Source organism: Paracoccidioides brasiliensis, assembly GCF_000150735.1.
Source record: "Paracoccidioides brasiliensis Pb18 unplaced genomic scaffold supercont2.11, whole genome shotgun sequence".
Classification (NCBI taxonomy): domain Eukaryota; kingdom Fungi; phylum Ascomycota; class Eurotiomycetes; order Onygenales; family Ajellomycetaceae; genus Paracoccidioides; species Paracoccidioides brasiliensis.
In genome coordinates, this window is record NW_011371368.1 from 125,775 (window position 1) to 139,029 (window position 13,255).

At 39.2% G+C, this 13,255-nt stretch overlaps 3 protein-coding genes across 3 annotated transcripts in view; 2 read left to right on the plus strand and 1 right to left on the minus strand.

Moving 5' to 3' along the window:
* Positions 1-354: 354 nt before the first annotated feature.
* On the plus strand, positions 355-2,136 carry PADG_07292 (uncharacterized protein; the record flags this gene model as incomplete). The annotated part of the gene is made up of 1 exon (XM_010764361.1): positions 355-2,136. One exon carries the CDS (start codon positions 355-357, stop codon positions 2,134-2,136), a length of 1,782 nt encoding a protein of 593 aa, XP_010762663.1.
* A 2,285-nt stretch (positions 2,137-4,421) lies between these two features.
* PADG_07293 (uncharacterized protein) lies at positions 4,422-5,916 on the plus strand (the record flags this gene model as incomplete). Its single annotated transcript, XM_010764505.1, has 2 exons — positions 4,422-4,982; positions 5,233-5,916. The coding sequence occupies 2 exons, from the start codon at positions 4,422-4,424 to the stop codon at positions 5,914-5,916; spliced, it is 1,245 nt and encodes a 414-aa protein (XP_010762807.1).
* Positions 5,917-11,918: 6,002 nt separating this feature from the next.
* The window catches only part of PADG_12275 (uncharacterized protein), a gene marked incomplete at both ends in the record, with an annotated part of 3,431 nt that continues 2,094 nt past the window's right edge, over positions 11,919-13,255 (minus strand). Inside the window, 2 exons of the mRNA XM_010764616.1 lie at positions 11,919-12,497; positions 12,622-13,202. Of these exons, the coding sequence (XP_010762918.1) occupies positions 11,919-12,497; positions 12,622-13,202 (1,160 nt within the window). The remainder of the gene's footprint in view (positions 12,498-12,621; positions 13,203-13,255) is intronic.

Sequence of the window (13,255 nt, forward strand, 5' to 3'; positions counted from 1 at the left end):
ACTTTCCCCAGCTCAGTGCGTTTGGCGAGAAATGCCTATATAGATTCCTGGATTATTTGTCACACCACTTACTCCCACACTGACCAGCTTCTCTCATCGCTTTGTTCGCCTCCACTGCCTTCAACTGTCCTCGACCTCGAAAACATCAAAATTTCTAAACTGAATACCCTCTTCTCGCGATTGTTACAATCGCTACCACTTGGCGACTGAATTTGGATCTACCAGCTTTACGCGACCCGCGACATTTTCGCGAGGATCGTGCGAAAAAGGAAAAAGGAGAAAAGGGAATAAAAGAGGCTGATCAACTTCCCTTCCAGGCTAATACACACCCGGTTTGCCATTCCTCCACTGGTCATGAGCAACGGTCCGTCGAACCAACCCGGCGCAATGTTTACATTAAAGCGCAACGGGTCGAGTTCCGCTGTCTCTTCCCACCTTCCTGGTTCTACATCCAACGGCACATCTACTATGCACAACGCGAACATATCGGAGCCGTTCTCTCCTGTGTCATGTCAAGCTCCATCGTCCTCTTCCACTGCCTTCAAATCGATACTCCCACCTATTGGTCAGCCTCCGATGCACCCAACAGATGTGGATTTAAGTAGTAATGGCTTGTCAAGCGTAAACGGTACCAACGGTTCATACAACCCCCAAGGAATTAACGGAGGCATTGTTGCTGTTCTGTTGCGACGACTGGCGCCAACATACAGCAACGAGTTGCTGCACGGTTTACTCACATTCTCCCAACACTTAATGGATTACTCCTTTGTCCCCAACGAATACCCTGAAGATGGCCAATGTCGCTCCGCTATTGCGCGTTTTGAAACAAGGGCTGCGGCTGAGGAAGTCTGCAATGCACTCCATGGAAAACTGAACAGCACAGGGGAGACCAATCTGATCGTCGAAATTCTCAACACGCCGTCAACCTCGGCATTGCTCGGACGCCGGAATACTATTGATCATGCCTCAAACCGTGCCGCACCAAATTCAGCATCTCAACCCGTTGCTCCTTCAGCGTTGATACGCCAAACATCGCTTTTTAATGGCGCATTTCAGGCTTTCGAAAGAGCGGGAAATAGTGAACTCCCTGCACCAGAAGAAAATTCTCAACTCACATCCATCTTCTCCCCCCAGTCACCCATCGAAAATTCAATCAGTGACCGCTCATATGGCTCGGGTAAGATGATGATTAAACAAGATCCGGACGAAGATACCGGTGAATTGCTGAATGATCCTGTTGGATATGCCCGGAATGGCCCCTCCAGTGCTGCAGCCATGCCACGCCGTTCAACAAATCCCCCTGTGGCTTTATCACGCTTTAGCAATCTCTTATTATCCACCAATGTTGGGAGCTCCATGCCACAACTAGGTGGTACGCGATCGTCTACGAATCTCGGGACTCCTAGTACAATGCCGCCAGGCCTTTCATCCACCATTGTTCCCAATTCTGGATACATGCATTCTCCACAGTTCCATCGGGTAAACTATCCCCCAGTCAACCCCGCTGACCAAAACCCACCCTGCAACACGTTGTATGTGGGTAATCTCCCGCACGATACCTCTGAAGACGAGTTGAAGTCCCTCTTCACCAAGCAACGCGGTTACAAGCGCCTCTGTTTCCGCAATAAACAGAACGGTCCTATGTGTTTTGTGGAGTTTGAGGATATTTCCTTTGCAACAAAGGCTCTCCACGAATTATACGGATATCAACTCTCCAACAGTGTTAAAGGGGGCATTCGTCTCAGCTTCTCCAAAAATCCCCTTGGCGTCCGACCCGGCCCACCACCAGGGATGAACGCAGCGTCCTCCATTGCTAATGCCGGGAAGGCTGCAAATGGCAATGGGATGCCCCTTTTTGCAACCGCTAACACTTTCCCACCAGGACTGGGTATCCCTCCGGGCTTTGGGGGCGTGAACAGCGCACACTCCCCTCTAAGCCTAGGATTGAACTGCAACAATGGCAGCAACGGCAACGGCAATGGCAACAAGAACACCTTCCACAGCCACTCTACACCTGGACTCGGAATCATCCCTGGCGCTATTGGCACGTCTCGTTCACATACTCTCAACGGTGGTGGTGGGCCAAGTATGGCAAACATGAATGTCACTGCATATGGTGATTATTTGGGTCGATAGAGAGAGATAAACAGAAACTGCATCTATAAATAAATAATGTTTGCATGTGTGACGAGTACTGGAGCATCTGGCGTTTTACGGATACAATGATGCACTCTGGACTGGACTCTACATTTGTTAGAAATCATCATGCGGGGGCTGCTGCGGTGTCCATATAACGTCGATTTTTTTTTCTTCCTTTCTCTTTCATGTTTTGTGCCTGTCTTCTTTCCGTTGGCCCCCCGTCTTCGTTTTTGGCACAACACTTCCCCCTTCATCATTTGCAGGCTTGTTCCTTTTGGGCTATTATTGGTCACACACACGCGCACAGCATGGAATTTAAAGGGAGAAGCGGCTATTTCTTTGTTGATGTTCGGGATTAGCGAGCAAGTGCATACATATATCTCTAGCGTTATGGGGTTTTTTTTCCTGTCTTATGCGCATTCTCGGCTCTAGTTGGAATTCGGCATGGGCTCCGTTTACTCCGACCCAGCAAAGACAAGAATGGTGAGGAAATGGGAGTTCCAGCTGAGCCTTCGTTTTGCACGTTGCTGATTGGTTCCGGTTTATTTCCGTATACTTTATCTCATATTTTCTTCTTCCCTCATAGTTCGCGTCTGTGTCGCGTTTCCAACATACTTAAGTGTTGTCGATTTCCCTCTCCACCCTCTCCACCCATTCCACCCATTACACGCATTACATCTCCTTCACCCTTTGTTACCCCATCCCTTTTTCAAATCTTTTTTCTTTTTGGTGTTTATCCGGTATTTTGTATGTCATATTTTGCTTCCTTCTATTTTCCTCTTGCGTGTTTTTTTTATATTCTCCTTCCACGTAACCTCGGCTTGCGTAGCCATCATCAAAAGGGCGATGTGTTTTCCATTGGAGATGCCCCCTCCCTCACAACCCCCTATTTTTTTATTTGCGCCTGTACGTCTGACTGCTTGCATACATATATTTTGCTGTGTTCCCTCCCATCCGTTCCCCAAAAACACCCCTTTCAATCGATTCCCCTTTTGCAAAGCGACCACGATAATGGCGTCCATATGAAACGATTATGTTTTGTTTTTCTGTCGGTTTCTTCTGCTTGCTTGGGAAAAATATATATGGCCTCTGCAGGATACCTCTCTGTTATTGAAGGATGGGTTTGCTGGGGTTCTCTTCATTTTTCGTGCTGGATGCATGGGTATTGGTTTTTTTTTTTTTTTTCAACTTGTCCCTTTCCCACCTTTCGTTTTCCCTGCGCCCCCAACATGTGTTCTACAAGGCACCCATTTTTCTTGCAATGGTACGGTGTTTCATCTCACTTGGTGCTATTTCCTTTCTGCTATATCTGTCTTTATCAGTTGATTTGTATTCCCCCTCAGGCGTCGTTTTTACTTCGCTACTTGTCTCCATCTTGTTTGGCCATCTATCCAGCCTCGTTCATAGTACTTAAGCCTTTGTTTGTCCCCTTTAAAATCATAACGTCGCCTAACAAACTCTTACACATTTCTCTATCTCCTCCACTACCAAATTTTTTATCTCTGCACTAATGGCGCACCCCCCCCCCCCCAAAAAAAAAATGTTTACATTCATGCCTTTCTGCTGTTTTTAAACCTTTTTTTGCTGCAGCTTCTATTCACGGAGTGAAGCACTCGCTAATAACACAGTCGCTCATTTTGTCCCTTCTCCCACAAGCGAAAGCCTTCTGGTTTGTTGAAAGCACTTCTTCCAAATTATTCCCACACCTGCTGTATGTTGATAAATTATGGATTCAGAATATTTTTTATACCATCCGCATAGCTGGGATTTGATTTTTATTTCAGAGATATACACAGATAAGGAACATAGGCATTTTACAGCTGTTTATTTCCACCTTTTTGCTCTACGCAGTACCTCTTTTCATTTTTCCATCAGGTTGAACCAAATGCCTACAAGTAGTTTTTGTGACCTTAAGAATAAACCTGGAGGAGGTCTTGGCACCTAAGAAAAATCGCTAGTCCATTTTTGCTTAGTACTCACATGACTTTCCAACCTCCCGACGAAAAATTGCTTCGGCCATTTTTTTTTTCATCCACTTCAACGTATCTCAACATCACTCAATTCCACCTTTCTGCCCACCAATTCATGTAGCCATTGAGTCTTCAGCATTTGAAAGAGTGTAATAATCATGCTGAATACCATCAATTGGCTGTTTTAGTTTCTATATCTCTGTTTCATAGTTTTTCTGCTTGCTTCCTTGTGATAATTCTATCATCTTGCAGCCCACCATCTATCCAACAACCACTGCTGTAACAAACTTCTCTCGCATGAACTTATTCACAATGCCTCCCCGGCTGGGAAGCCTACGGCGTCTTTCCTGCACTCTCTCATCCACATCCACATCCACATCTACCCCTTCACACTTTCAATCTTCATCCCCACTATCAGTCCCCTTCAGACCACTTCCATACACTCCAACCCCATCCCAATGCCGACAACAATCCACTGATGCCACCCCCATAAAATCCCAGACCAATGGCAAAGAAGAAGAAAAGCGACGAAAAGTGCATATGTGGCTAAGGGGGCCTGGTGCCGTTTTTAAAAATCTGAGACCAGGCAGCACAAACTATGTCAGCGCTTATGACAATCAGGGCATGCTCATACGTGCCAAGGCAGGCAAGGAAACTGATGCGGAGACCCTGGAAGATCTAAGACCGTTCCCGCTAAATCCGACATTCGTGAGTGAGTCAGTGCTCAGTGAGGAGTTACGGAATGATATTCATAGGCAGGTTGTTGAGTATGGGAAGTCACTGAGGGAGGTTAGTTTTATGCATGGTGTGGATTTGAGGAGGGTGGCGGCTGTGGTGAGGTTGGTAGAGTTGGAGAAAAAGTGGGTTAAAGAGGTATGAGTGAATGTTTCCCCTTGATATGAACCCCTCTTCGTGGCTTTCACCTCTTGTCATGATGAACAAATTCGATTAGTCTTGAAGACTCCTAAATTCCCATACTGGAGGATGCTTACTTCAATTTTAAATTACAACTCTCTGAGACCAACTTTGGTTGGATATATCTTTGTGTATTGTTACGATGTGCTGGTTACTGCAGTCAGTCCAATTGATATAGCTAAAACGCTGCTAACAACCAGCGCAAAAGAACAAACCTCGAGCAATCCCTTACGCTCGGGCTGTACACCAGATGCTCCCAACCACGCCATTAAAAAAATACCCAGAACGACCCATACCCCACGAATCTATAAACGACCTCCCAGTCCACCGCCTCACCGAGCCCCAAATATTCTACCCTGTCTCTGAATCACGACAATTCAACCGTGTCGATGCCGGACGCGTCTTCTCCGCCGCCCCCGCCCTCCCTTACGACACCTCCAACACACCACACAACGCCCCCCAAGCCATTGAACAGGTGACTCACAACCCACACAATATCGAAAAGGTCGGCAAACCTGACGCGGAGGAAGAAGTCCTGCAACCTGCAGACTACCGCATTCCCCATCCGCATCTTGTCGCCTTCGCACATGACCGGTTCCATCGACCCGGTGAGTTCCGCGAGCATAAAAAACGGTTTATGGAACGGATGGAGCTGGAGACGGCTTTGCTTAAGAAGCGGCAGGAGAGGGCAAAGGCGAGGGAAGAGGCGAAGACAACCCGGGTCCAGCCTGAGGGTAGTCGGTTTGAGTTCCGCTTCAGAGATGCTGTTGTATCCCGTGACACAACTGGTAAGAATGGTCGTGGTACCAGCGCTCCTGGCCGCCGGTATGGTGTGCCTAGTTACGAGAGGAAGAGAGGCGTTATAAAGATACCCACTAAAGTAGAGGTTTAGAGGTGGCTCTTTTTTGAAAGTAAACTTAGGGGAGCCAGACATGTTTTTCTATGTATACCTTTATATGTGTAGTGAGCCACCATGTATAGTTGCACTGTACAATAGCATTTTCTCTATTATCTATATCTACAAGACATCATTATTTTTCTGAGCTTACCAGCAGAGGATTGATCTGCTTTTGAGAGAAACAATTGAAATACTATGTACTTAACTGCTATTCTATTTGTATATACATAGATATCTGCATCTAATCAGAGGAATAAATTTCTGATAAATTCTACTAGCTTTACTAGAAAAGAGCTTTATTGCAGACTTGTTGTTCATATGAATAGTAAGAGTGAGAGAGTTAGCTGAAGATGGTAAAGTCTGATCAGCAGTATTTATATTATTAAGCTGAAAAAGTAGAAATTCAGCATCTATAAGAAGCTCTCAGAGATTGAACTTAACTTATAAATAGTCTTTGAGAATGAGATATATTTAGACTATGTAAAGAATTTAAAAATGTATATTTACTTATAACTTTTAAAATCACTGATTATATAGATAATATAATTTAGTGATGAAGTAGAATTTTTCTCTGTTTACTTAATTAGAATTAATATATAAGTTACAGACTATATATTAAAATCTTTAAAGTAGATGATACTGATATTAGATATATTTTAAAAATAGTAAAAAATATATTTAAAGACTGCTTAATGTTTTGAAATTAAATAAAAATTTACTAATAAAGTTAATGTAAAGGGTTAAGCTCTAAGAACTAGAGGCTAGTCCTCCTATATAACAAGGACGAATTGCTTGAGAAAGGGAAGAAAAGAATGAGATGAGAACTCGAGCTTAAGCAAGCTCGCGTAGCATGATCACGTGCGCACGTGCAAACGATGGCTAGGCTGAGTCAGCCAGCCAGAGCGAATCTAGGGGTTCAACCCCTTATAGTTAATATAAAAATATAAATTTTTATAATTAAAATAAAAAAATATAATTTATATAATATTTATAATAATAATTATTAATTTATTATTTATATTATAAAATTATTTATAAAATAATTTATTATAAAGTAAATTATATTATAATTAATATAATAATTAATAATATTATTTTATATATTTAAATTATTATTATTATATTTAGTAAAATATATTTATAATAATAAATTATTAAATATAATAAAAATTTTATTAAAAATTATCTATTAATTATATATATTGATATTAATACTATTATATAATTAAAGCTTTATATTTTTATTATTTTAAATATATTAAATTATTTATTAACTTAATTATAAAATATATTATCTATAAAAAAGTTTAATAAAAAGAGATAGTTATTTAATATTTTAATAATTTTATTTTTAATATCTTCAAAAGACTATATATATAGCTATAAATATAGTTTTTTTATCAAAAAATTTTTATAAATATAAAATAAGTAAAAAATAAAAAATATAAAAATTTATAATTATATTTAATAATTTAATATATAGATTGAAACTTAAATTAAAGTTATATTTTATAAATAAACTTAATTATACTATAATAATTATAAAATTATTAAAATTATTAAATATATTTATTATAATTATATAATTATTTTAATATAATCAATCATCTAGTGAGACAGATCATCTATCAAGACAGATCTTCACTATACAATGCATTTAACTACTTAATTGATCAAATGTCAAAATGTCAGCAATTAAAGATGATAATTCTTTATACAAGTAAGGAAGACTTACTCTAGCTATTGAAGTAGTTAAAAAAGATCAAATTTCTAATTCTAGAGCTGCTGTCAGATTGTACAACATCTCTCATTTCACTCTTTATCATAAACTTCACAGCTGTACAATGTGAGAGAACTCTCAGTTAAGAAATCAAAAACTATTCTCTATTGAGAAATTATCTCTTGTTCAGTAGATAATCTTCATAGATGAACATGATCAGCTTCTCTGAGTGAGCATTGTATGAGAAACAGTCAATCTTCTTCTTGTTAATCAAGATAACTCTTCTAACTCAAAAACTGTTGATAAAAGCTGAATTAAATGATTTATTAACTGTTATTCTGAGTTAAAAATCCAGTTCTCTTAATTATATGATCATCAATGAGCTCTATGTGAAGATTCTAAGATTATTCAAGAATAGTTTGAGCTTATACAGAGTACTATCTAGAAATATTAAATGGTATAGAAGGATATATACAACTTTGATGAGACTGAGTTTCAGATGAGAGTTATTGAAACAGTCAAGATGATTACTGAGTTAGAGAAGACTCTCTGTCTGAAGTTTGTACAGTCTGAAAATACAGAATGAGTTATCATTATTGAAAGAGTCAATTTAACAGACTGGTCATTATCTTCAATGATCATTCTCAAAGGGAAGTTACATCAGACTTTTTGATTTGAGAATGGGTTACCATACAACTAGAGGATTGAAACCAGTGAAAATAAATGAACAACTGGTAAGCTGGGTTTGATCTGACTTAAAGAGATATTCAATAAACATACTTAAGCCCATACAATCAGCCAATATCGACTCTTGATTCTTGATAGATATAGCAGTTATAATGATCCTGAGTTTAATCAGTTTTACACTCAAAATTTGATAATTTCTCTTTATATGCCAGCTCATTCCTCTCATCTCTAATAGTCTTTAGATGTTGCTTGTTTTTCCTCATTGAAGCAAGCATATAGAAAAGAGGTTGAGAAGAGAATGAGACTTGACATTAATCATATTGATAAGAATGAGATTTTAACTATCTATTCTTCAGTTTATACAGCATCTCTAAGTAAAAAGAATATTCAGAGTAGATTTAAAGCTACACAACTAGCTCTATATAATTCAGAGCAGGTTCTTTCCCAGCTCAATACTCAGATACACACATCAACCTCTTCAAGGACCTCACATAGCTCCCACGCCTCCTAGGCCATTGTCACACTTTATAATATATGACAACTAGAGCTTCAAAGTGAGAAGATTAAGAAATATCTCAAGCACTGTACATAGAGTCCACTCAGTCCAATCAATCAAGCTCTGGAAAAGCTAGTCAAAGAATGTTAGATAACTATACATAGTGCTGTTATTTTGACAAGAGAAAACAAAAAGCTGAAGGCTGTAAATGCAAAGTAAAAGAGAAAGTGAGAAAGATGTCATACATATATAAGCCAGAGAGAGGGCTTGACTGTTCAAGAAGAGGTGAATTATGTACAAAAAGACATTACAGAGAAAAAAGAGATAATAGAGCAGTCTGATAAACAATCACAAAAGTGAGTAGCACCATAGTGCAGTGAATGTGATATTATAGAACATGCTATTCATACATACTTCCAGTATACAGGGAATAATTTATAATGTAATTAGTCAGTTTTACTATCTAGTTGTAATAATATTCAATTAGAAAGATATTGAATGATGAAGATCTGTCTCAGTAGATGATCTGTCTCATTAAATAATTGATTATATTAATAAATAACTAAATATTAAATTATTAAATAATCTTAATAAATTAATAAATTAATATTTTTTACTTTATAAAATTTATATAGAATTTATTAAAGAAAAAAAAATTTTTTATTATATAATAATAATAATATATATATATATATATTTATTAAGTTAAATTTTTAATATAAAATATATAAATTATTTGTTTTTAAAAAATTAAACTTTAAATAAAAAGTTTAATTAAAAAATTTAATATAAATATATTTTTAATTTTTTATAATTATAATTTAATATTAAATGTTTATTAAATTTAAATTTATAAAAAATCTTCAAGTTATATAATTAAAAATATATATTAATATATTTAACTCATTATTATTTTTAATATTTTTATTAAATTAATTAAAATACTTTATCAATATAATTACTTAAAATATAAAAATTACACTAAAGTTTAATATTATTCTCGGAATTTCAAACTATGTTATAAGTTATAAAAATATTGATAATAATATTATTATAGTTATTATTGTCTGAAGTTTTACAATTGAAGCTTCAGTTTTAGAGCTTCATATATCTTTCTCTTATTTGCCAGTTCCAGCTTCATTCTACTAAGAGAATGGTGGATAAAATCATTATCATCAGATTCTTGCTTAGCTGAAGAATCAAATAATCAATGTAACTAAGAGAGTCTAACAGTGAATGAATTTATAAGAAGACTGAAATTATTAAAGTTCAAATCTAAGATCTTAGAGGTATTCTGAACAGTTGAGGCCTCTAATGATTCAGAAGAAAGGGATTGGTTTGAGGTATTTAATTCAACAGAATTGACTCTTATTTGAAATCACAAGTGCATAATAAGAGGTGATCTCACTGAATCAACCATTCTTGTTGTTAGATTGAATGATCAAGAGATCAAAATACATATATAAGAGCGCTTTTAGGAGGAATTCTCTACTCTAGAGGAGGATCTCATTGAAACATGCGTTTTCTCAGAGTGGCTCGTAAGCTGGAATAATTTTCGTCTTCTTCACACGTCGCCAACTGATTCAGGAACGCGTCAAGGACTCTGCCAAATAGAAAGCGTAGGTCCTTTATTTCAAGGAACATAATATAGAGATCAAATGAAGCAAGCAGTCTACTGATTTCGACAAGATAACTGCCGAATTGGCCGCGATTGGACGCAAAACGGGTCTCATAACCTGACAGAATGGCAAGCTTCATCAATTGCAAAGGTTGCTAACTACGAGAAATATATGGTGGAAAAATATGTCACGTGACGAAAGGGGGTCCGACGGAATATTCAAAGACCTTAATTCGTCTGAAGTGAGCTTCTGTTTGAATAACTAATAAAGAACAACGCATACTCCACAGCAGAACCCAGCCCGCTCTTTTAAAACAGCATGAGACGGCGGACCATGGGAAGCGCTACCTGGATAATCGATGTCTTGCTAAATAAATTGACACCCTTTTCCCCTTTGATCAGGCAGTGCCCGATTTATTGGAGGTAGTTGGGAGAGACGAGCACAGTCAAGTTCTTCTGTTGGTAACCCGTGCGTTAGGTTAGGATTCTTAAACGGGGGAAGAGGGGTTAGGAAAGTGTTATTCAGTCTTTGCAGGCTTCCAAGCGTCAGTTTATGTCTCTGATGTGAGTTCGTCTAACCCATGCTTCTTTTCCCAATATGACAAACAGTGAACTCCTTCAAGGTTGCATCTTCATCCTAGCTGTTAAGCCCCCAAACCACGACCTGACGGATTGGCAATGGTACATGCACTGTATCTACGAGGGAATTTATCCCTCTGTAGCTAGCACAAGACAAAACAGGTAAAGTGTTTATGTATGTAGATAGTTCTTCAGCTAGCTATAAGGATAGCGGAATATATAGAAGCAGAGTTAGGATAATGACAAGCATAATATATATTATAGTAGTTTAGCCAATGAAAACAAAACAAATGGTATGCGATGCGGTGGTATGTGAGTGACGATGCGTAAACTGAGTCAATAAATACAAGGTAGGTGGGATGGATACTTTATGGACAAGAAGGCATAATAAGAAAAAGAAAACAGCGACATATAGACAGCAAGCTTATAAATCAAAACGCTTTCCACACCATTAACTTGAAGTAGGGCGAATAGGATACCGTTGCCTTGTCTCTGCTGTACGGTAAATTCTTTCGGTATCGTTACCCTTTGATTGCCTGGAGAATTTGACAAGAAAAAAAGCTGCAAATTTCCGACTGTATGGATAGCAATGATGAACGAAGGAGGAAATGGGTAGAAGATAAATAAAATACCACCATAAATAAGGAACAGGAGAAAGGAACTCGTAAAGAAAATACCAACCAAGAATGCATGCACGCTGGGATTGACAAGAGAGGGGAATGAAAGGAGAATTCCCCTGAGATGAAACTAAAGTATGGGGAATACTCCAAAGCCAACATCACTCGAATTGAAATTGAAATTGAGTGGTGAATGAGAAAGAAGAAGAAAAACAGTTAAATCTTTCTTCCAGCCACAGCCACACAAACAAACACGGATATCATTTATCCCATTACCCCTTAAATATTCGGAGATCTAGGCGTTGACCTCGCCCTACTCCGATTCCCCTTTTTGGCATCAGTTGATGCCGACACATTCGAAGAGCCAGACGCACTCCTTGCGCTTGGGCTTCCACTTGCTTCCAGCAGCGAAGAACCGTTGGGGGCAATCATGGACGAAGAGCCTTCAAGGCTGCTATTGCAACCAATCTCCTTCCCGGGAGCGGGCACGGATTTGGAACTGACCAGGCTCCCACCTCCATCTCGGGCTATACCTGCGACAACATTGCTATTGCCGTTACCATTGCCGTTGCCGTTGCTGTTGTTACTAGTGCTAGGGCTGGCGATGACCTTCCCGTTCCCGCTCGTGGCGATATTTGGCTGTGATTTCCTTTGTTGGACGGCGGTTTCCGGCTTCCCGGCATTGGCGAGTTCAGGTGTTGTGGTTGTTGTTGATATTGTCGTTGTTGCCACGGGATCATGATGTGGATTCTGTTGCTCGTCAAACTTTCGCCATTTGCGCCATCCTTCAAAGTCGATGAGGGCCTGCATGCATCCCCATTCGGTAACTTTTTGTTCTAGCCAGACGATATTGACGGGCTGGATTTCCATTTTTGGGTTATTATGGACACTTTCTAAACTGGACATTTGGGAGGGGAAATATAAAAAAACATTGGAATGTAGTTTTAACGACGAGGGGACAAGGAGAGAAGTAAGCACTCACCTTTGTTAGGAAATCATTGCAGCCCGCAGCTAGAGCTTCATTTCGATCACTCTGCAAACTGCTAGCCGTCAGCGCAACGATGATAACAGGACTCTTAAACGCTTCTGGATTTTCCAATTTATCCTCCGGTCTCAGGGGTTCGAGGAGATGATTATTATTTCCAGCTTTGCCAGATAAGTTCCGCCCCGATACCGATGAGCCCTTCAACGACTGGCCAGAAACGGTCCTCGAGAAAACTCCAATGTTGTTAAGCCGTTCATATCTCCTGATTTCCTTCGTAGCTTCAAGACCACCCATTATGGGCAATTGAATATCCATCAGGACCAAATGGAATCCCCCGGCGCGCCATTTGTTAACTGCCTCACGCCCGTTCATTGCGGTTGCCCACCGCACCTTGAGTCGTTTCATGAATGCTTCCAGGAGTTTGAGGTTGATAATGTTATCTTCCACAATTAGAACGTTAATGGGAGGTACTGTGCCATCTAACAGAGTCGTATGGAAAGAGGAGTTGATGGTTTTTTTAGGTTTCCGCAATTTTTGGATTGGGTGTGGGGAAGCAGTACGGGGTGGAGATGGATTTGCTTTTTTGAGGTTGTTCAGGTGAAGGGGAAGGGGCAGGGGCAGGAGCAGGGGC